This window comes from Myxocyprinus asiaticus, chromosome 1 (assembly GCF_019703515.2).
Source record: "Myxocyprinus asiaticus isolate MX2 ecotype Aquarium Trade chromosome 1, UBuf_Myxa_2, whole genome shotgun sequence".
NCBI classification, from domain to species: domain Eukaryota; kingdom Metazoa; phylum Chordata; class Actinopteri; order Cypriniformes; family Catostomidae; genus Myxocyprinus; species Myxocyprinus asiaticus.
In genome coordinates this window covers 32,454,812-32,477,504 of record NC_059344.1, presented here as the reverse complement: position 1 = coordinate 32,477,504, position 22,693 = coordinate 32,454,812, and the positions used below count along the sequence as shown (strand labels likewise).

At 37.9% G+C, this 22,693-nt stretch overlaps 1 protein-coding gene across 2 annotated transcripts in view; it reads right to left on the bottom strand.

The window, feature by feature from the left end:
- Positions 1-19,029, bottom strand: part of LOC127445681 (DNA-binding protein RFX7-like) — a 60,771-nt gene extending 41,742 nt beyond the window's left edge. The window contains exon 1 of one of the 2 annotated variants that reach the window (XM_051705908.1): positions 18,630-19,029. In XM_051705908.1, the coding sequence (XP_051561868.1) occupies positions 18,630-18,745 (116 nt within the window). In that variant the 5' untranslated portion in view covers positions 18,746-19,029. The remainder of the gene's footprint in view (positions 1-18,629) is intronic. The other variant, XM_051705913.1, reaches the window with a different exon arrangement.
- Between the last annotated feature and the right edge of the window lie 3,664 nt (positions 19,030-22,693).

Genomic DNA, 22,693 nt, shown 5'->3' with positions numbered 1-22,693 from the left:
GGTGCAGTTTGCTCCCATGTGGCTTCAGGCCAGGTAGCTCTCATTAAGCTGTCTCTAGGTAGTCCTGAGGCTGGTAAAGGATTGTTCCCCTGTTGTCAAGAGGAAGGCAGGCAGTAAAATTAGGATTTCCTGTTAATGTCACTCCATGTGGCAACAATATGTCTTTATTTGGCTGTTTCAAGCAGACACCTGATTGGGACTTACTTAATGAGCTAAACATGTAATCACCAACACCAAAGTTTATCACTATTAGCACAGTCTTCACCTAATACACAGACACAGTCACTATTAAAGGGATAGTTCCCCCAAAAATTAAAATTCTCTCATAATTTACTCACCCCTTATGCCATCCCAGATGTGTATGACTTTCTTCTGCTGAACACAAACAAATATTTTTAGAAGAATATCTCAGCTCTGTAGGTCAATACAATACAAGTGAATGGTGACCAGAACTTTGAAGCTTCAAAAAGTACATAAATGCAGCATAAAAGTAATCCATAAGACTCCGGTGGATAAATCCATGTCTCCAGAAGCGATGTGATAGAAGTGGGTGAGAAACAAGTCCTTTTTTCCTATAATTTATGCCCAGTAGATGGTGATATGCACGAAGAATTCAAATCGCAAAAACAAAAGTACTCTTGGAAGAGAAGAGCGGCTTAGGAGGGCTGCATGAAAGTGGAGATTTATAGACTTAAATTTTGATCTGTTTTCAACCCACACCTATAATATATTTTCTGAAGACATGGATTTAGCCACTGGAGTCATATGGATTACTTTTGTGCTGCATTTATATGCTTATTGTTCTGGCCACCATTCACTTGCTTTGAAAGGACCAACAGAGCAGAGATATTCTTCTAAAAATCTTTTTTTGTGTTCTGCACAAGAAAAAAAAAGTGATACACATCTGGGATGGCATGAGGGCAAGTAAATGATGAGAGAATTTTCATTTTTGGGTGAACTATCCTTTAAGGAAAGAACAAAAGTGGATAAAATCAATTAGCTTGCAGCTAGATCTCATCCAACCACCTGGAGTCCAAACAAACATTACAGAAAATCCTTGTAGTCAAGTATCATAGGTTCAAACTAAGCTTCTTGCCAAAATAGAAATCACCTCAATGAGCTCTAATTTTGAACTGCTCTTAAGGAGTTGGTTGGCAACTGGTTGGTCTCTTTGGAAATAAAATGTGGCACAAGCACAGATCATGCTGAAAGGGTAGAGCATTGTAGCGTGACATAATCCAATCCTGCATGTGCTCTAAATGGAAAGTTATATCTCAAAGGTTTGAAGTATTATTGCCTATGGGAAACATCATTATTTCCTATTCTTCATCAGTGTCAGCAAACACTTCAAATTCTATAATTAAAATATCTTGACAGGGGAGATGCTACATCAGCTTCAGTATGAGTCAGATTGACACCAGAGGAGATATGAGGGATGGAGAGCCTCCTTATGGTAACATGAATTAACAAATTACTCAACATTTTATGTAATCTATCTGTATTAATTACAAACTATACTTTGACATAAGTATATGTACTGGAATTAACTTATAACAAAAACATAACTTGATATCATTAATGAAGAGTTAAGGTTTGTTTTGCTATAAACAGTGGCCTGATTTAAGCCACAGACTTTTATCCTGTCTATTGGTCACTGCCCCTCCCCCTAAGAACCCTTCCTCCAGATGGCCACATGGGCCCGGATCACAACAGAAACGTAAACAACCGCCTGAGTGAGTGAGTGAGTGAGTGAGTGAGTGAGCGAGAGAGAGAAGAGAGGGGTAGGGGGAAAGGTGAGGGGTCACTGTGTCACTTGTAAGATAGGACAGCAGTGGATGTCTCTAACTTTCGCTCTTCAATAAAGTTGCTGTGGGGATCAGGCTGAAGCCTGTGTGCTTGTGCTCCATGGCTAATTCCACATGAGCAGAATGCTGACTGAGAGCAGCCAGACATCTCAACAGAGACTAACACTACTGCTAGTCAGCATGACCTACATGTATGATATTTGTGTGTCAGAGTGTGTGCGTGAGCGTGTGAGACTGGCTAAGGTCGCTCTATCTGTCACTCTGCACGAACACGCATGCGCGCGCTCTCTCTCTCTCTCTCTCTCTCACACACACACACACACACACACACACACAGATAGACAGATAACTCCAATAAACTTCATATAGGAATAATGTCTGTCTGTACTACCCAAACATTGTAATTATTTTGAATGTATACAACTGTTACCAAAAAAGGGAAATCAACAACAGGCCCATGACTGCCTCTCTCAGTCCATGCAGAGCTCGTGATGGCTTTTCTCCTTCAGCACTATTTGAAATTAAAGCTAAAGTGTGTAATTTCTGTGCCACCAGCATCACCAAACAGAATTGCAAAAGTAGGCCTAATCAGTGTTTTCAAACAGATTGCAGAAATTTCCCATACACATACAGATATTTGAAGTACAAATGAGTATAGGCAGCATGCCAAAAGTATTAGCACTTAAAGTGCTGCTATTAGCAGAAAAACTGAGTATGTCAGGGTTCCTTCCAGCTGCTCCTCTAAAAGGAACGGTCTTGCTTCCCAGACTACTGTGAGAAGAGGGGCGATTTAAGATCCCCAAACATTCAGCTGCTGTTTAAAGGATCCATTAGGAAGAAAAAGGAGGACATAGAGAACATAGGCATGCAGATATATCCCATTTCTAATATAAATGTTGAAGCATAACTATATGGGATAAGGCCTATAAGCATTATCAAAGTCTTTCTAGCAAGTCAGTCCACTGTTGGCCATCTTTGGAATGCTCTCGGGAGACTACTTCCAGTCATGCCAGTGCAGCTCCTATCTACTTGAATGGGGAAAGACCGAAATCTCAAAAACAGTAGATCAAAGAACATATTTTAAATCAGCAGTAAAATCTGACAAAACTGGTATTATAAATTGTGCCTCTTTATCTCATATTACGCTAAAAAACAAATTTTTCCCGGCTTGTATAGCTAATGCGCATGTGCGTTCTCAAGTTGATTGACAGTCGATGTCTGTCTCTAAAAGGTGATTAGCTCTTTTACCTGTAAGGCGGGACTTCCTTTCTACATCCGTTGACTGTTGAGCACCAGAGCTGCTTGTCAGAGCGTTCCAATTTCTCCCATTCGTTTGAATAGAAGTGGCCCGTCTCTGCTAAATAATCTCTGGCATTATATAAGGTGACTTGACCATAGTCTCTCATGGCACAATAATGTACTTAACTCATTTAAAAACTTCATTGACCTTAGGCCTGTCGTGATTATTAAATAATCGTCTGATTGCGGTTATTTGATCTAACCATGATTATTGTGCACTTTAAATTCCAATCACATTTTAATGCCCAAATAAGGGCATTTTAAGCAGATATACAGTATAAATGCCATGAACGCGCGTTTTTGTGTCATTCAGTTGAACTCCAAGTGTCACTCACTGAGCCGCACCACGGGTGTCAACCAGAGCAGCTCCCGTCCGGAAGAGCACGTGAAATTCTTATCAAGCGGTCTAATGTGCACGCCGTAGGCAGAAGCTCATGCCAAACTCCCGCGAAAATATAAACGAACAAATATAAACTTTGATAGTGAACGCAAAGCGCTCCGGTTTCACTTGAATTTCACGATCATGTGATGGAAAATGTCCCTGGTCATTTCGGGTTCATACACGTAGTGTTAGTGATACGCTGTGACACAGAGGAGGTGATGCAAGCTTACTCCATTTCTGTGGTGATAAAATGATTAAATGAAATCTCAAAGGTTTTGCTTCATTAGAAAAAAGGGCTTATGGGTTTAATCTAAGAGCATTAAAATAACGTGTGAAAGTGACGAAATTAGGACAGAAATATTTTACTATTGCATAATATAATATAACATAATATAATATATAAAAATTATATTATATTTTTTTATATATTTTTTTATAAAAACACAAATAAATATAATTTTTTATGAGTTCCAAAAGCAACTTAAAATTGACCAAAACTAAAGTCATATTACTAAAAGACATATTTTAAGTATTTAGAAATATGTTGATATTTAAAACATTATTTTTCATGTCATTCAGAAGTTTTTTGAAGCCTTAAAAGGAAATCACTCCATATTTTATTATGTGATTTATATATTTGAAGTTAAAGGAATATTCTGGGTTCAATACAAGTTCAGCTCAATCAACAGCATCCCGGGGCCTGGGTAGCTCAGTGGTAAAATACGCTGGCTACCACCCCTGGAATTCACGAGTTCGAATCCCAGGGCGTGCTGAGTGACTCCAGCCAGGTCTCCTAAGCAACCAAATTGGCCTGGTTGCTAGGGAGGGTAGAGTCACATAACCTCCTCGTGGTCGCTATAATGTGGTTTGTTCTCGGTGGGGCGCGTGGTGAGTTGAGCATGGTTGCCGCGGTGGATGGCGTGAAGCCTCCACACGCGCTATGTCTCCGTGGCAACACGCTCAACAAGCCACGTGATAAGATGCACGGATTGACTGTCTCAGACACGGAGGCAACTGGGATTTGTCCTCCGCCACCCGGACTGAGGTGAATCACTACGCGACCACGAGGACTTCAAAAAAGCACATTGGGAATTGGGCATTCCAAATAAAAATAAATAAATAAATAAATAAAAATTTGACTCGTCCCTCCTTTTCTTAAACAATTTACAATGGAAGTGAATGGGGGCTAATTTTTTCAAAAGTATAGCCACAAGACAAACAAAATGTGTGTAAACATGATTTCCTAAAACATAATTTTAGAAAGTGACAATGTATTAGATTTAATTGCCTGTTATTTTTTCAGAAATGTTTGTACATTTTTATATATAAATTACATAAAATTGTTCAAAAATTTCATATTGCATAGATTCTATTCTATATGTTATATAAAACAACTTTAGATTTCACAATGTGTTATTTTCTACTGTACTTTTTGCAGAAACTCTGTGATGGTGTGTGTACTTATGTTTATAGTGACAAGAAACATGATCCAAGTTTCTTTTTCTCTTGCAACTATTCTGGTCTTTTATCTGAATGCAAGTGTAAAATTACATGCAAAGCAAAACCTAAGACCGTCTTAGTAAATCACAGAAACACAGAGAGGAAACACCACCGATATATAACTGATTTGCTAAATATTATGGCTGCATGATATATATAGGGATGTAACAATCCATCGATCTGGATCTATCAAATATCCAAAGGTGCAATATCATCGATTCAATACGTAAACATCGATGTATATTTTTTTTAAGATGCACCTTTATTTTAACGTTTTAATGCCAGCCACATCCGTGTGCACTTCCGTCATGCGATGAGGCAACCTTATGATATTCACTTATAAGCACTATATATGCTTCTCATGTCTTTTGGGACACAGACTTGCACAGAGCTCCGCTGACAGGATAGCGAAGAGCTGCTCACATTCGTGATTAAATTGGGCTTCCCTCAATATCGTGAGGATTTGCACTTTTCAGAGAGCACAATAAAATATTAAAATTAGATTTTGGTTGCATTTATGACATAATAAATGAGCGCATTTACATGCACGTTCTTACACCAATTATGCTTAATAAGCCGACAATGCGTGTGGTTAGGTAAACACAATAAATGCCGTTCCTTAATCGGTTTAAGGTCATAAACGGCATAAGAATAAACTGATTAACGCAGGTAGATTTTTGCCCATTTGGCCAATTTCGTGTGGCATGTAAAAACCTTAACTGGCGTTCACACCGGCTCTTCCGATGTGCGCATGTGTTGAGCGCATGCCTCTTCACGGTTTGAAAGTCAAAAACAGAATAATGTGATTATTTCACATTTCAAATGTTTAAATAAGCTGATTTTAGAGAGTAATCAGCATATTGGTGTGCAAGCAAATGTGCTCAATGTAACTGATTGTGTAAAATAGGCACATAATGTCATAATATCGATCGCAGGCCCCTCACAATAAAACAATATCAATATTTATCAGGAAAAAAAAATTTCAGTATTGATGATAAACTTTTGAGTAATTGCCTATATTAAGCTTATGTTCTGCATCTAGACGATCGGATCAGGTGTCGCTAAAACACATAGAGTTTGGCAAAGTTATACACACAACTAGCTAACTGGATCACAGTCATGAAATCAGCCTGTCAGGAGCGGAACCTGGCAACTGAAACCGGCAATGAGGCTTGCAGCTAGCAAGCTATCCAGCTAATATGATATTGATGTGTACCGAACAAGAAAGCACTGACAATGCAATGAATATAAAGCTATCAATTGAACACAACAGCAACTCCGACATCAACACCATTGCTGATTATTTATGTACTATTTAATTCAACTTTATTTTTATGATCCATAACACTGTCACATGCAAGAGTGTTCTTCTTGTGATGTTTATTGGCAGTTGGCAATCCATCTTATGGTGCATTACCGCCACCTACTGAGCAGGAGTGTGGAGCATCACTAGAATGTATTTCAGTGGAGCCAAACGTCCGCTGAAGATGATGAAATTGGCGAAATTTCATCAAAAAGGTCACACACACCTTATGTAGGATTAAATCCTAAATTGAGTATACTTTAAATGTAGCTTACCCTCTGGGGTTTACTTGTAAACAAACTAGTTAGGTTTACATTAATACTTGAGGTCTAACAAACATGTACAGTTGAAGTCAGAAGTTTACATACACTTAGGTTGAAGTCATTAAAACTCATTTTTTAACCTCTCCACAGATTTAATATTAGCAAACTATAGTTTTGGCAAGTTGTTTAGGACATCTACTTTATGCATTACGAGTAATTTTTCCAACAATTGTTTACAGACAGATTGTTTCACTTTTAATTAGAGCCCGACCGATATGGGATTTTTGAAACCGATACCGACTTTATAGGGGGAATTCACCGATTGCCGATATGGTGGCCGATATAGTAAATTTTTGAATTAGAAAGAAAACAGACCTTTTCTAAGTGGTGATATGACTATGCAAAGGTACTCAGAAAGCTGCTTTCTTAAACAAAATTTTTTATCAAAGAATATTTGACATTATTATTATACACCGTCAACAAATTCTAGAAATGAACACTGAGAAAATAAAGAATAAATAAAAATACAATAAAGAGCTTAAAAAACATCAGTACTGTATGTTTAGTATCAGTCAATGGCTGACCATTTAAATAAAGAATAAATAAAAATACAATAAAGAGCTTAAAAAACATCAGTACTGTATGTTCAGTATCAGTCAATGGCTGACCATTAAATAAAGAATAAATAAAAATAAATAAATAGCTAAATAAACAACAGTACTGTATGTTCAGTATCAGTCAGTTGCTAACCATTTAAATAAAGAATAAATTACAATTATAGCTAAATATAAATCAGTACTGTTTGTTTAGTATCAGACAATGGCTGACCATATAAATAAAGAATAAATTCAAATGAAATAAATAGCTAAATAAAATTCAGTAGTACTGTATAATATCAGTCAAATGCTGACTATTTTAATACTGCCAGTCAGTTAGAGGCAGGTTGAAAAACAAGAAGCATTTACACCTGCCGAGTCAAGAGATAAACAGATAAGCAGCAGTGTTACACCGTATTTTGCTATACAAGTTCAGGGGAAACTTTCAATGGTGGAAAACCAGACTTTTAAATATTACATTTTGTAAATGCAACAACTGGAATTGTTCGGTTGAAGGGGGTACCAAACTGCGAATCCTGAACAAAACAGTTTGGTGAATACATGTTTACACATTAGCTTCCATGAAAGTAGCTACGTGGTTAGCTAGTTAGCTGTAAGCTCGTTGTCATGGAGAGTAAAAGATGGACGTTGTTTATTTACTTTCCAGCATTGCGTCTCATCAACTAGGTAACAGCATAGCATGAAATCAACACTCAACAGACACAATCCACCAATGCACCATTGTCTGCTGAGCTGCAAAAATATGCTCTGATGTTTACCTTTCAATCTGCTACATGACTGACTGCACTGACAATATTATAGCTGGCTAACATAGCAAACCGATGTGATAAACATGAGTGACATGGTTGTCAGGGACAGGGTTAATGTTATATTAGTTATATTGAGAAGGGAAATGATGGGGTCATTGTTTATTAACTTTCCAGTATGTATTTCACAAACTAGTTAGCAACTTACCATGAAGACACTGCTTACCTCCACACTGTCTGCAGAACCACCAGCAGCTCAGCTCTGTAAACACTGGAGTCGGAGCTCGCTCTACTGGACAAACCACGTAATGACACCAATTCTAAATCACCCCAAGCATTGTTTTCTGCATTATATGTTCTAAAAAAAAGTTTTCATATCTGCCATATTGGAAAACATATACGGCGATACGATATATCTGTGAAAGGCTAATATCGGCCGACCGATAAATCAGTCAGGCACTACTTTTAAATGACTATATCACAATTCCAGTGGGTCAGAACTTTACATTCTCTAAGTTTACTGTGACTTTAAGCAGCTTGGAAAATTCCAGAAAATTATGTCAAGCCTTTAGACAATTAGCTTCTGATAGGCTAATTGGAGTCAATTGGAGGTGTACCTGTGGATGTATTTTAAGGCCTACCTTCAAACTCTGTGCCTCTTTGCTTGACATCATGGGAAAATCAAAAGAAATCAGTTAAGACCTCAGAAAAAGATTGTGGACCTCCACAAGTCTGGTTCATCATTGGGAGCAATTTACAAACACCTGAAGGTACCACGTTCATCTGCACAAACAATTGTACGCAAGTATAAACACCATGGGACCACACAGCCATCATACCGCTCAGGAAGGAGACAAATTCTGTCTCCTAGAGATGAACATAATTTGGTGCGAAAAGTGCAAATCAATCCCAGAACAACAGCAAAGGACCTTGTGAAGATGCTGGAGGAAACAGGTAGACAAGTATCTATATCCACAGTAAAACAAGTCCTGTATCAACATAACCTGAAAGGCTGCTCAGCAAGGAATAAGTCACTGCTCCAAAACCGCCATAAAAAGCCAGACTACAGTTTGCAAGTGCACATGGGGACAAAGATCTTACTTTTTGGAGAAATTTACTCTGGTCTGATGAAACAAAATTTGAACTTTTTGGCCATAATGACCATCGTTATGTTTGGAGGAAAAAGGGTGAGGCTTGCAAGCCGAAGAACACCATCCCACCTGTGAAGCATGGGGGTGGCAGCATCATGTTGTGGGGGTGCTTTGCTGCAGGAGGTACTGGTGCAATTCACAAAATAGATGGCATCATGAGGAAGGAAAATTATGTGGAAATATTAAAGCAACATCTCAAGACATCAACCAGGAAGTTAAAGCTCGTCGCAAATGGGTCTTCCAAATGGACAATGACCCCAAGGATACCTCCAAAGTTGTGGCAAAATTGCTTAAGGACAACAAAGTCAAGGTATTGGAGTGGCCATCACAAAGCCCTGACCTCAATCCAATAGAAAATTATTTGTGGACAGAACTGAAAAAGTGTGTGCGAGAAAAGAGGCCTACAAATCTGACTAAAGTTACACCAATACTGTCTGGAGAAATGGGACAAAATTCCAGCAACTTATAGTGAGAAGCTTGTGGAAAGCTACCCAAAAAGTTTGACCTAAGTTAAACAATTTAAAGGCAATGCTACCAAATACTAACAAAGTGTATGTAAACTTCTGACCCACTGGAAATGTGATGAAAGATATAAAAGCTGAAATAAATAATTCTCTCTACTATTATTCTGACATTTCACATTTTTAAATAGTGATCTTAACTGACCTAAGACAGGGAATGTTTTCTATGGTTAAATGTCAGGCTAAGGTGTATGTAAACTTCTGACTTCAACTGTAGATTGCATTTTCTCACCCATTAATGGTATGAAATTATATCGTGATAAATATCATTATCGAACGATATGAAAAAAATATTGTGATAATATTTTTTGCCATATCGCCCTGCCCTACCTGAATCGCATCGTGGAAGACTTTGAGGTATGGGCAAACATCGGATCACTGGCAAAGAGAATTGATTTAAGATTGTATCGTGATGAAACTGGCGATTTACACCCCTAACGATTTATCACATTTATCAAAATATCTCAAATTTACATATCGCGAAATGCATATTGCAAGGGCTTGCGATGATACTTTAAAAAGTAACGTTTATGGTGACACAGGCTGCTGAGAATAGACTGGGCGAATGATTGCCACTTGGTATATGTGCGTGCAGTGTGCATAGGCATGAGCATCTAAAGCATGAGATATTCCCCATTAATTTTTTTCATGTCAAAATTTGAAAGCTGAGACTAATATGCAGCGCTCCAGACTGCAACTAAAATGGTCGAAAATGCGACCAAAAATAATTTATTGCGACTTTAATTTAAAATCTAGTCGCCATTGGTGACAGTCAGGTTGTGTGCATTCATATGCGGTTTCGTCAGATATCATCTTGTGAGTTATTGAATATATTTTTAGAACGCGCACAAACAGTGTGTCTCGCGCCGCTTTTCACTCGTTCTGTTTCTGACGAGCTTGCTGCACCGCACACAACAACAACAAACCCAGCGTGAGAGAGTCGTAAACAAATGATTCTTTTGAACCGGATCTTTTTAATAAATCGCCAGAAAAGCACTGGGGGTTTAAACTCAGGAGTTTAGGTTAGCAGTTTGAATCAGATTCACTTTGGCTGTGTCTCGTTTGGAAGGATGCGTCCTCCGGAGGTCGTGTCCTTTGAAGGCTGCAGTATACTGAGTGTCCTCCTTTAAACAAGTCTTGTTTAAACGAGACGGCCTTCGTAGGACAAATGAAAACGCAACATAACATGGTTGCTATGACAACACACCACTCTTTAACAAGCGCAACCGCTTTGAGTGAGAAGGTAACAAAGTCCCTTTGGAAGGGAATGTATGAGGTACATTTTAGGAGAGTTATAATGATGTAAAGAGAAAAGAAAATAGATTTTACAGGTGTACTTTTAGTCTAATATTTGATTTTAATTATATGTTAAAATAATTATACATATTATATACTCTGCACCCATATACTGAGGTACTTCAACTTGGGAATTAACATTCCTTGCATTTGAACATCATATTTATGGGCAAATTGGCGTAATTTTTTTTAGACATTTCCATTGAAGCAAAGAATTGTGGGTTGTGAGTGCCGAAGGATACACCTCATGCATCCTCTGAATTCCCGTGAAAGAAGGTCGCATTCAAAGGCTGCATTCGGAGTGTCCTACTCGCTTTTCTGAAACGAGACAGCCTCAATGACGTATGCAGCTGAGAAATGCGACCTCCGGAGGACGCAGCCTTCCAAACAAGACACTCAGCGAATCAGCTGTCAGTGAACTCCCTACTGGGAGAGCAGACATTTCAAAATAAGAGTACCATGCGTATTTCAAGCTTTTTTTATAATTAAAAGTCCCGTATTGTGTACCACTTTTTTCTTTATTGATTGGGATTGGAGTAGCACAAAAAACTGCATCTGGGATTTCATTCAATTTGCACTCTTGTAGTCTCTGTGTCTGGGCCATCTGGTAACAGTAAAGAAAGACTAAGGCAATATTATAAAACAATTTATATACTGTGTGAGTGTGTGTATATATATATATATATATATATGAGATCAAGCTTTTGACACTTAGGACAATCTAGGGACTTGTTCACAACTATTTCACAAGGTGCAAACATTTATTGATGCTCAAGAAGACAACAAACTACTATATGCATACTATATGTAATTATCTGTAATGTAGATTGTGAAGAGCAGTATTAAATAAAAAATCTTTTATCTCTTATATTTGTATAAATTATGAAAGGGGTGTGAACATTTATGAGATGAAAGGCAATGCAAACTTATCTTCTCAACTATGTACTGTATACTGTTTATTAAACCTCTGATTAATGGGTTATCAGCTGTCATCCTTTTCTTCTGCTTTCTATCTTGTTTCTGAACAGTAATCTAAATCAAGCAAGTCTGTGATATGGCGACTAAAAACAGCCATTTGGCTCTTTAATGTTTCAGTTTAGGAGCCAATGGCTCCTTAGTCATTTTTTTTAGTCTGGAGCCCTGATATAGTGTTTCTCCAAAAACTCCTCCTGACTCAAATGATGTGAGTGCGTCACATTTGTGGATATGCAGCTAATGGTAAAACAGTTTATATTATACGCAGCCTCCATGCAATTTGGAACAGACATGATTGTGATATCTGGGATATAAGTCATTTTTTTCTGCCAATATACTTCAGTATATTTGGGTGGTGGGAGTTCCAATGTTCCGATGACATCTTCATAGGATTATCTTATTGCATATTGAATATTGCATTATCTAAATACTTATTTTTCTCCACATCGTGCAGCCCTACTAAGTATATATTTAGCAAAAATTAGAGTATTGATATATTAGAGTAGTATATTTAGAATATTGAATATTTTAGAATACTAAAAGTGTAACTTTAATTGGTACTCTATTTGCAGGCCTAATGCGAAGTTAATGTGGCAATACCACTGACACAGCTCCTTCTCTTGTTCAAGCATTGGACTAAATGTACACTAAATCAAAGCATAGTTGTCTAGCAGTGCCAAGAGAGCGGATGTGAGCAGTTCTCAGAGACTGCAGCTAGGTGAAAACAGCTGGGCTCTTTGCCAGAGGTGTTATGGCTCATTTTCAATTCTCTTTGAAGTTGATTATCACCACTGTCTCTTTCTCTCCTTCCAATTAGATTTCATTCCCCTTCATATGTAGATAAAGATTTAAAAACATCAACGTGCATGTTCTGTACACACATACGTATGAACAGCCATGAAAAAAAAAAAGAGGGACCAAATTCAACCTCCTACACTGAACTCTTCGTTCATGTACTTAAAGTCTGATGTTAATCTAAAATTATCTCACAAAGCTGGTGTTAACTAAGTGACAACACCTAATATATAAAGCCACAATGCCACAGAGATACATCACAATATTGCACAGAAAGTTGTTCAGATCTCTCTAAAACAACCCCCTTGGCTGGTCTGTCACCAAAGTAAATTGAATTATTTCCTCTTACCAGGTGTGATTCTAGTAGTCATTTGTCAAGAAATAACACTGCTTTAGTGCTGGATAATTGCCTACTTCAATTTCATAATAAGCAGTATTTATACACTATAATTGTTCTAATTTCTCCACCACGACGAGTCATTCCCATTAGTAAAAAAGATCCTTGTAGTTGAAGTTACTATTGGCAGATCACAGTTTATTTTCCACAAGGCTCGCCAAAACCAGTGCCCTGTTCTATTCCACAGACCCTGCAACATGTGTGCCAACCAACATGCCAAATACAGACCAGGGTATCAGCTCTCACACTGACAGTGCTAACCTTTAGAGCTGCTCAAAGTGAAGGGCATCTGCATGTCCACTCCAGTCCTATAATAATAATCAATAATAGCTGTGCAAAAGCCTGGTCTCATGAACATTATGTGACCGTGGTAACATATTTGCAAAAACGAAATTAAGTGCTTCATTACACATTTGGCTGCAGTTTCCCAGTGAAATGTCCAGCAGGGGACTCCAAAAGCCAGTGAAATTGTGTCATAATCAGATAAGATTTTAAGGTGAATATTAGATGGAGGTTTTAATAAGTAAAACATACCTTCCTAACCTAAAACTTTAACCTAAACCTAACCTAGTGATTAAAAAATTAAAATGAGTTACACAATACAGACATCCTTACCCTAAACCAATGCCTGAACATAACCGATAGTGTCCTAAAACAAAATGACAAATGAAAAACAAATTTTCTGAAGCATCCACATCATTTCGTGTCACTTCTATAACACTCTTGTGTCACGTTACTTGACAGTTTGCGTGCTTGACAGGTTTCAAATCGTGGTCTTCCATGATCAAAGACCAACCCTCTATGAGGTGAGCTACCGCAAAAGCTAATCACTTTAATCACAACGGCTTTAATGTTATTGGTGGACTGCACATCTGGCCATAGTAGCTTTGGAAATTCTGAATACAGATTATACTGCTGGTAAAACTAAGATATCATTCTAATTTGTACCTGGTACCTGGTTTGCAACGATGTTCAGGTAGGTGGCACATGACAAATTGACATCCACATGAATGGCCGGACCCAGGGTTTCCCAGCAGAACATTGCCCAGAGCATCACACCCCCTCCACCAGCTTGTTGTCTTCCCACAGTGCATCCTGGTGCCATCATTTCCCCAGATAAACGGCACACAGCGGTTCACGTGATGTAAAAGGAAACTGGACTCATCGGACCAGACGACCTTCTTCCACTGCTCCAAGGTCCAGCTCCGATGCTCACGTGCCCTTTGTAGGCACTTTCGACAGTGGACGGGGTCATCATGGGCACTCTGACCGGTCTACGGCTACGCAACCCCATACGCAGCAGGGTGCGATGCACTGTGTGTTGTGACACATTCTTGCCATAACCATCATTCAAATTTTCTGTGACTTGTGCCACAGTAGACCTTCTGTAGGCTCGGACAAGATGGGATAGCCTTCGTTGCCCTCACGCATTGATGAGCCATGGGCACCCAACACCCTGTCGCCGGTTTGTGGTTTGTCCCTCCTCGGACCACTGTCGGTAGGTACTCACCACTGCTGACCGGGAGCACCCAACAAGCCTTGCCGTTACAGAGATGCTCTGACCCAGTCATCTGGCCATAACAATTTGGCCCTTGTCAAAGTCGCTCAGGTCTTTACTCCTGCCCATTTCTCCTGCATTCAACACATTGACAACGAGAACTGATTGTTCGCTTGCCATCTCATCTACCCAGACCTTGGCATGTGGCCTTGTTAGGAGATGATCAATGTTATCTGCTTCACCTGTGAGTGGTCATAATGTTTTGGCTCATCAGTGTATACTCAATATATGAAATAATATGGAAGCCGCGGAGTGCCAATTAACAGGGTTCGTACAGATGCTTCAAAGTGAAATTCAAGGACTTTCAAAGATTTTCAAGCACATTTTTATTTATTTTCAAGGACTTTGCTCGAGATGTCTTTAGAACATCTCTTTACAAAAGGGGGTGCTAGACAGCTTACAAAACTGAATCCTCCATTGATCCGCATTCAAATTCAGAACATTTTACATCTTATTGGAGAATTTTTTCACTCTGGAGTGGAGAATAATTTGTAATCAAAACTTATAATTGCAAACATTCACACTTGTGAAATCTGCCACAGCAGTGTCTATAAAATAATTTTTTTAATCCTCAACCAGTAACAATCGATTGTGATCGGCCCATTCTGAACAGCGCTACCAAAAGTAACAGGTTCCCACGTGACAGCGCCGTCTATGTGATGCTTCAGCAGTTCTGCCCATATGCTTAAAAAGAACCGGGCAGAGGTCTCATAAGAGTCATTTGTTCGCCAATTTGATTCTAGCCGGTTCAAAACAACTTGATTTTGGCCGAGGGTGTCACACACCTACCGAATGTTGTGCTTGAGGTCTCGTTCTCTTCAATTGGAGCTCTGTCACACACACACCATTTCAGAATAGAACTGGCGAGACATACCGGCTCGTTCTGACATTCTCTCCGCTTCCTTGTCACATGGAGATCGGCGAAATAACAACAGAAGTACCTATAGTATATTTGTATATATCAAACATAGAAAAAGTGCTTATATAGAATAGTTTGAGCATTACTTTAATCCAGGAAAATGAGGATGAGACGGTAAGGTCTTCGTGACCTTGCTGAGAGAAACCTGGGCATTCAGCCATGACAGAAAATACTAGGGAGAGAGTACTCTTCAAAGCACTGAATGGCACAGACAATAGTTAAAGATTACCACAGCCAATAGTCAAAGTTATTGTATACTTTCATAATAAATTAATTTAAAAGGTCATTTTTAAAAATAGACTAACTGCGAGAGTTAGTCAGAGAGTCTGTGAAATAATGGTGGCGAACTAGGAGACTGGAGAAGCATGCTTATTGGCTAAGATAACAGGAGGGGTGTGGTTATGAGGTAATGTGTGATAACAGAAGTGTATAAACAAGTAAGCTTTGAATGAGAGGATCAGACGATACAGCTGGCATCTTGGCTTTGTTGCTTTTTCAATAAAGTCTAATCTTTGATATCTGGAACCCCTGGACATTGAGAGTTTTCTTGTTAAGAGGGAAAGAGACTCCAATATTCCACAACATACCACATGAACATAAACAATCATAACAGACTGATTAAGGATGCGATTCATAAAGCAACTTTGCACTAGGGCTGCTCGATTATGGCAAATATCATAATCATGATTATTTTGGTCAATATTGAGATCACGGTTATTTAACAAGATTCCTCACTGACTTTGGAAACATCATGCATTTATTGAACTAAAAAAAAAAAAAAAACATCTTTTTAACAGTGGATTTCCTTGAACTTGAAATGTAAACTGTACTGGGTATGGGAGGAGGCTACTGTCATATGATAATTATTTTGTTAGGTATGGTAGTCAAATAAAGGAAAGACTCCATCGCCACCATTTACAGCAGGGGTGCTCACTCTTCTATGGAATGATATCTACTTTTTCATCACGTTATTGAAGCAAGATCTACCATGTACAATAAAGGCTATACATTATCACAATACCAAAATTTCAGTAGTCGGTAGTGAAATTTGATGATTCTCAATACCATTTAATACTTTAATAAAGGATGCTTCAAAGATATAATGCCGGGGTGTTTCATTGCGAAACAAAATGTGGCACAATAATCATTTTATCTCGATTATCTTGTTTTCATAATCGTTGGAAGCCAAAATCATAATTGAAAATAAAATTAGATTAATCAGCCAGCCCTACTTTGCACTGTGTGTGTGCGTGTATTTATCCCCTCCAGGTTTGCCATAGAAAGCGTATGCACATACAGAGCTTCAATGAAAAACATTAGTTGCGTTCAATAAACAGACTGTTTCGTATGTGATTGCTCTCTTTTCTACATTTTATTTTCAATTATCCTAATTTTAGTGTATTGACATCGCGGTGTCGCGTCGTGCCTGGTGTGGACAGAAAGATTGCGTGTCGCTGGAATCTTATCACGTCACATCTGGTTAGGACAAGGTGTTAGATGTTAGTTGCCATTAACTTTGCCAATTAAATTTTAAAAACAATCGAGTTTGATACAATTAAACTGTGTAAAATTAAATGTATTAAAGAATATTACAACCATAACATCCAGACTACAATTGTAAGAGTATTTTTTTAAAAGTAGCAATAATTCATAAAGTACTTTAATGGCACTTCTGGGCTTCCATAAAATAAATGCCAGAGCAACAAGGAATGTGCTGCATAACACAAAAGTGATTCGAGTTTTGAGGAAATATAGCGAGTTAGTAGAAAGCTCACCCCTGAGCCTATCATGTATCAATACTATTATGAAATACTGTGCAGAAACATCCTGATGTGTCTTAATAATAATCGCTGCCCTTTATATGATTATCTACATAAAACGCCTTGTTCTTGAGATCGATATATTGACATTACTGAAGATGCATCTGCCAAAGAGGTAAAACGAAAGGTTAGGCCTATTGTCTGGCTATATGTTTAGCATCATACTTTGCATATCCCCACATGCACAAGTCTTGGGATGGCTGTCCGCCCTAAAAGCATAAAGAAAATTGCTTTTCGGTGGAAAACTAACTGTTAATTTTAAAAACATAACTTTCAGACCATGCAAGTCCAAATGCACGTGAACCTAAACGAATCTACAACAAGAGTGGACGATCAGAATAGCCGCCGCTGCAGATGCATGTCGTTGAGAGCATGTCTCAACGTACAAAAACAAGGGTGGTGGTACGGGGGATGGAGGCTGCAAAATAATCGCGTCAGCGGTTTTTTCTCTGCTACTAGCAATAACGAGTAACGTGCAACAACAATGCTCAATTCTACACAAAACTACAGACCAAAGACAGTATTGAAAGCAAGTTCTATTTTGTCGATACTTTTGTATTTCAAATGCATGTGCGATGCACGCGCTGCTACTGTATAAAGTAAACATCATGAGTCGTCGCTGTATGTTTCGTAATGTCTTAATCCTCAATAACAGTATTTTAGTGCATGGTCTGTAATTTAATAAAAATCTGGGATCACTGCAACACACTGAGCAAAAAAGTAGCATAGATTTGTTGAATGCAGTGGTGGCTTTAAAGAGAGCGTGCCTGTACACACACTGGCCGTTTCAATGCGCGTGGCTGTGTTGTTTACCATCCCTCGCGCTACAGAACCGGTTAGCGCGCACACAATCTGTTGAGATCTTTTGCCCATTCCATGACACAAACGCATCGAATAGAACATTTCACAAGAATACAAAACAGCAGTTCAATGGCGATATACAATAAATACACAATTCACGTCAGCCAATACATAAAAAATAAATAAATAAATAAATAAATAAACCAGTAACCTATCTAAGATACTTTACCTTAAAATGTATAATCTGTTCGGTGGAAAATAACTAAATGATAGTATACAAAAATACAATAAAAGTTGTGAAATACAATAAAAAGATACTATGGGCTGAGTTAATTTAACAATGAGTCTCTGTCAAATAGAAACGGACCATTTAGAATAGAAACACTGAACGAGCTAATTAGGATGGCGAGCCTTCGATCCCATTAACCCCCACATATCCAGTACCACTCACTCACTGGTCAATACTGCCGACAGCGCTTACCAGATTGAGTTCTTTATTCTGAGCTGCAGTGCATTCGCTTCAGCCCCTTGTAATCCTTGAACCACGGAAGGAAGTGCCCCAACTCCAGTGCCAGACTGCTGCTGATATTCAGCCATCACGATGCGATTCAGGAGAGACGAGGATGTGGGTCTAACAAGTAGGCCTTAACCTGAACCTCAAAAATGGAGCTTTCCCCCGGAAAATGAACATCACGATCATCACCTCTTGACTTCACGGACAACTCGGATTCGGCTCTAATAGACGACGATTGCAGTTCATGGTCTGTGGCTGCAGTTGAGGACACTATCCCAGCATGTGCATCAGAGGCAAGCACACACCACTTCGAGCTGCTGCAGGTTCAGACACTATCTACTAGCTCACTGGCGACCACTGGAGAAGCTTCTAGGACTGCGCATGCGCACTGTGCCATCAGCGGAAAACGCACATGAAGGAGCTTCAACTGTGCAACGAGTATGCCATCGTCACTCATGTAATTCGAATCTAGACACTGTAACTCGTTTGTTGACTGTGATTATATAAAGGACTTTTGGAAAGACGTATCGCTGCTATTTTTTCTTTCAAATTATATATACTATATATATATATATATATATATATGTATGTATGTATGTGGAAATTGTCCACATAGTGTTAACATTTTAACACATTGTCCATTCCATCCAATACAGTATATATATATATATATATATATATATATATATATATATATATATATATATATATATAAATATATATATTAGGTTATGACTATATTATTTTAAATTGGGATACTGGATTGGATGGAATGGACAATGTGTTAAAATGTTAACCCTATGTGGACAATTTCATACACAAGGACTTGCTTATATAAGACTTTGGAATAAGATTCAGTGGTATATGGAGATAATTCTGATTTGGGAGAAAACAATTCTTCTGTCCAACTAAGTAGCTGAAACAATTGTTTCCCAGTAAATTACATTCTAGCAAAGTTTAAAGTATTTCACCCAGTTGTTCCTTTTGTCATCACTTTGATGAAACCTGTTTTGGAACTCTTTATACTGTAAAGTGTTATTGGACCTTTCTTTTGTCAAAAGGAACATAGTACATCCCCAAACTTTTGTAGCAGCCAAAAACGAGTATTGTTTGGAGAATCTTTGAAATTAGACTCTTTTTATATTATTTTTTTTACGATTCATTTATTAGTATGTCTTGCAAAATATATTTAATAATAATAATATAATACATTTTATTTATAAGCGCCTTTCAAGACTCTCAAGGACACTTTACATACATAATCAAGTTTATAATAAGAACATAAAAGATACAAATCTAAAATCACAAATAAAAATATGCATAATCATAAAAATGAATACATTCATAAATAAAGGTTATTTGTAGTAAGCCAATTTAAAAAGGTGAGTTTTGAGGTGAGACCTGAAAGTGGAAAGACAATCACAATTACGGATATCTGGCGGTAAAGAGTTCCAGAGTCGTGGAGCAACACTGCTAAAGGATCTGGACCCCATAGAAGTCAGACGAACCGAAGGTATCACAAGAGAGAGAGAGGAGCAGGAATTAAGAGTACAGGTAGGAGAATATATATGAAGAAGATCTAGAAGATAGGAAGGTTATGCAAGGTTATGAAGAGCCTTAAAAGTCAGTAACAGAATCTTGTATTCGAATTTTACAGGAAGCCAGTGAAGTTGTTGAACAATAGGAGTTATATGGACAGAGATAGAAGTTTGTGAAATAATCCGTGCAGAGTTTTGTACTAGCTGTAATTTATACTGAAGTGTTTGTGGTAGACCAAATAGAAGGGAATTACAACAATCCATGGAGTGGTGGTGATGTAGTGGACTGGTAAGCAAAAGGTTGTTGGTTCAATCCCCACAGCCACCACCATTGTGTCCTTGAGCAAGGCACTTAACTCCAGGTTGCTCCAGGGGGATTGTCCCTGTAATAAGGGCACTGTAAGTTGCTTTGGATAAAAGCATCTGCCAAATGCATAAATGTAAATCCAAATGGGACATGACCAGAGCATGTATGAGAGTGACAGTGCTATGAGTTGAAAGAGATGGATGAAGATGATTTATAGTGTGCAAGTGGAAGCAAGCAGTCCAGGTAATATTATTTACATGTGCTTCAAAAGAAAGAGTGCTATCCAGTATGACACCCAGACTCTTAACTTTGAAACGGGGAAGGACAGTGGAATTGTCAATGGTCAGCGCAAAACTTTTTGAATTGACAAGATTACGCTTAGTACCTACAAGAAGTACCTCAGTTTTATTACTATTGAGTTTGAGGAAATTACAAGAAAACCATGATTGTGTTTCAAGTAAACAGTTATGAAGGGAAAATGGTGGAAGAGAAGAATTTGGCTTGGTGGACATATAGAACTGGGTGTCATCAGCACAGCAGTGAAAGTGGATTCCAAATTTCCTAAAAATATAACCGAGAGGTAGGAGATAGATTATAAATAAAAAAGGGCCTAAGACTGATACCTGTGGAACTCCAGTAGTAACTGGAGAGCACTCTGAATGAACATTTTTCAATTTAACGAACTGAGTGCAACCAAAGATATAAGATTTAAACTAAGTGAGAGAAGTGCCTGTAATACCAATGGATAATAATCTCTCTAATAGAATATTGTGTGAGATAGTGTCAAAAGCTGCGCTTAATTCAAGAAGAATGAGTATAGACAGAAGTTCTGCATCAGCTGAAATTAACAGATCATTAGTGATTTTGACCAAAGCAGTTTCAGCGCTGTGATGTGGGCGGAAACCTGATTGGAACTGTTCATAAAGGTTATTAGCTTGAAGATGTGTGTGAACCTGAGAAGCAACTATCCTTTCTAACATTTTTGAAAGAAATGGTAAATTGGAGATAGGTCAGTAATTATCAATAAAAAAGTGACAGCTAGATATACTACTTATAAGATAATATAAGGTACTTTTTTGTAACCCTCCTGGAATGTTTTATTACTATTTGTTTGTCAAATGTAAGTTTTGTATTAAAAAAACAAAGCAAAAAACAAATAATACACAAATGCTTTAGGCATTTCTGTGTTATTTTAGTTATTTTATGACTCCACGTGTTCAATTTCAAACAAGAAAATGCTGAAAAGATTGAGAAAATAATTTAAAATCTGAAAAGATTTAATGGGTAACATTTTACAATAAGGTTTTATTTGTTAGGGTACAACAGGGGCTAAAGGCTCCATGGGGTAAAAGGCTCCTTTTATTTTACTTTCTCCCAAAAAACTAAATAGCAACCAAAACTACTACAGGACTTTCCTAAACACCTGTTTGTCACTATACACTGCAAAATTTTCCTCTTCCATGAGATCATTGCATTTAAGGCCCCCATTACACGCATTGTTTTTCTTAATGGGGGGGAATAGATTTGTCATGAAAAATGTTCAACGTGGGCTCACATTGACTGATCCAATCACAATGGAGATTAATCTGTTTATAGGATAATTGATGTAATACAATGTCAAATGTAATTGAAATGAACAAGAAATGATGCACCCTTTTCTGAAGTATATGCTGAATAAGCATTATCTTAATTTGTTACTCAAAAAAGCATCTCTTGCTGTCTTAAAAGTATTTGCATAAGTTGACAAATTGTGCTCTATAACTAGTCCCCCTGGTATCCACACTATATCAATAAAACCCCCTTGGGGCATTTTACCCCAAGTAAGGGGGCTTTTCACCCCAGCTGTGGGGTAAAAGGTCCCCCTTGCCACCTTTAAAAAAAATAAAATAAAAAAAGATTATTATTAAAAAACATAAAAACCGCATCCATGAACTGGCTATAATGTGACTATGTTCTATGTTATTTTAGGCTGTATTATAATAGTTTATTTTCCTTTCAAAATAAAAGCAATTGTATAAAATGTAATAAATCTCAGATAAATTTGGCAATTAAGGACTGAAAAAAAATATATAACTAAGCAAACTCAGAAAAATGAAGATGTAAAGAAACACTGTGGATGCCAAGTAGATTTAGCTGCAGGCCGGAGAGGGCGGGGTTACTCCAAAAGGGGGTTGTGCCAGCTCCAA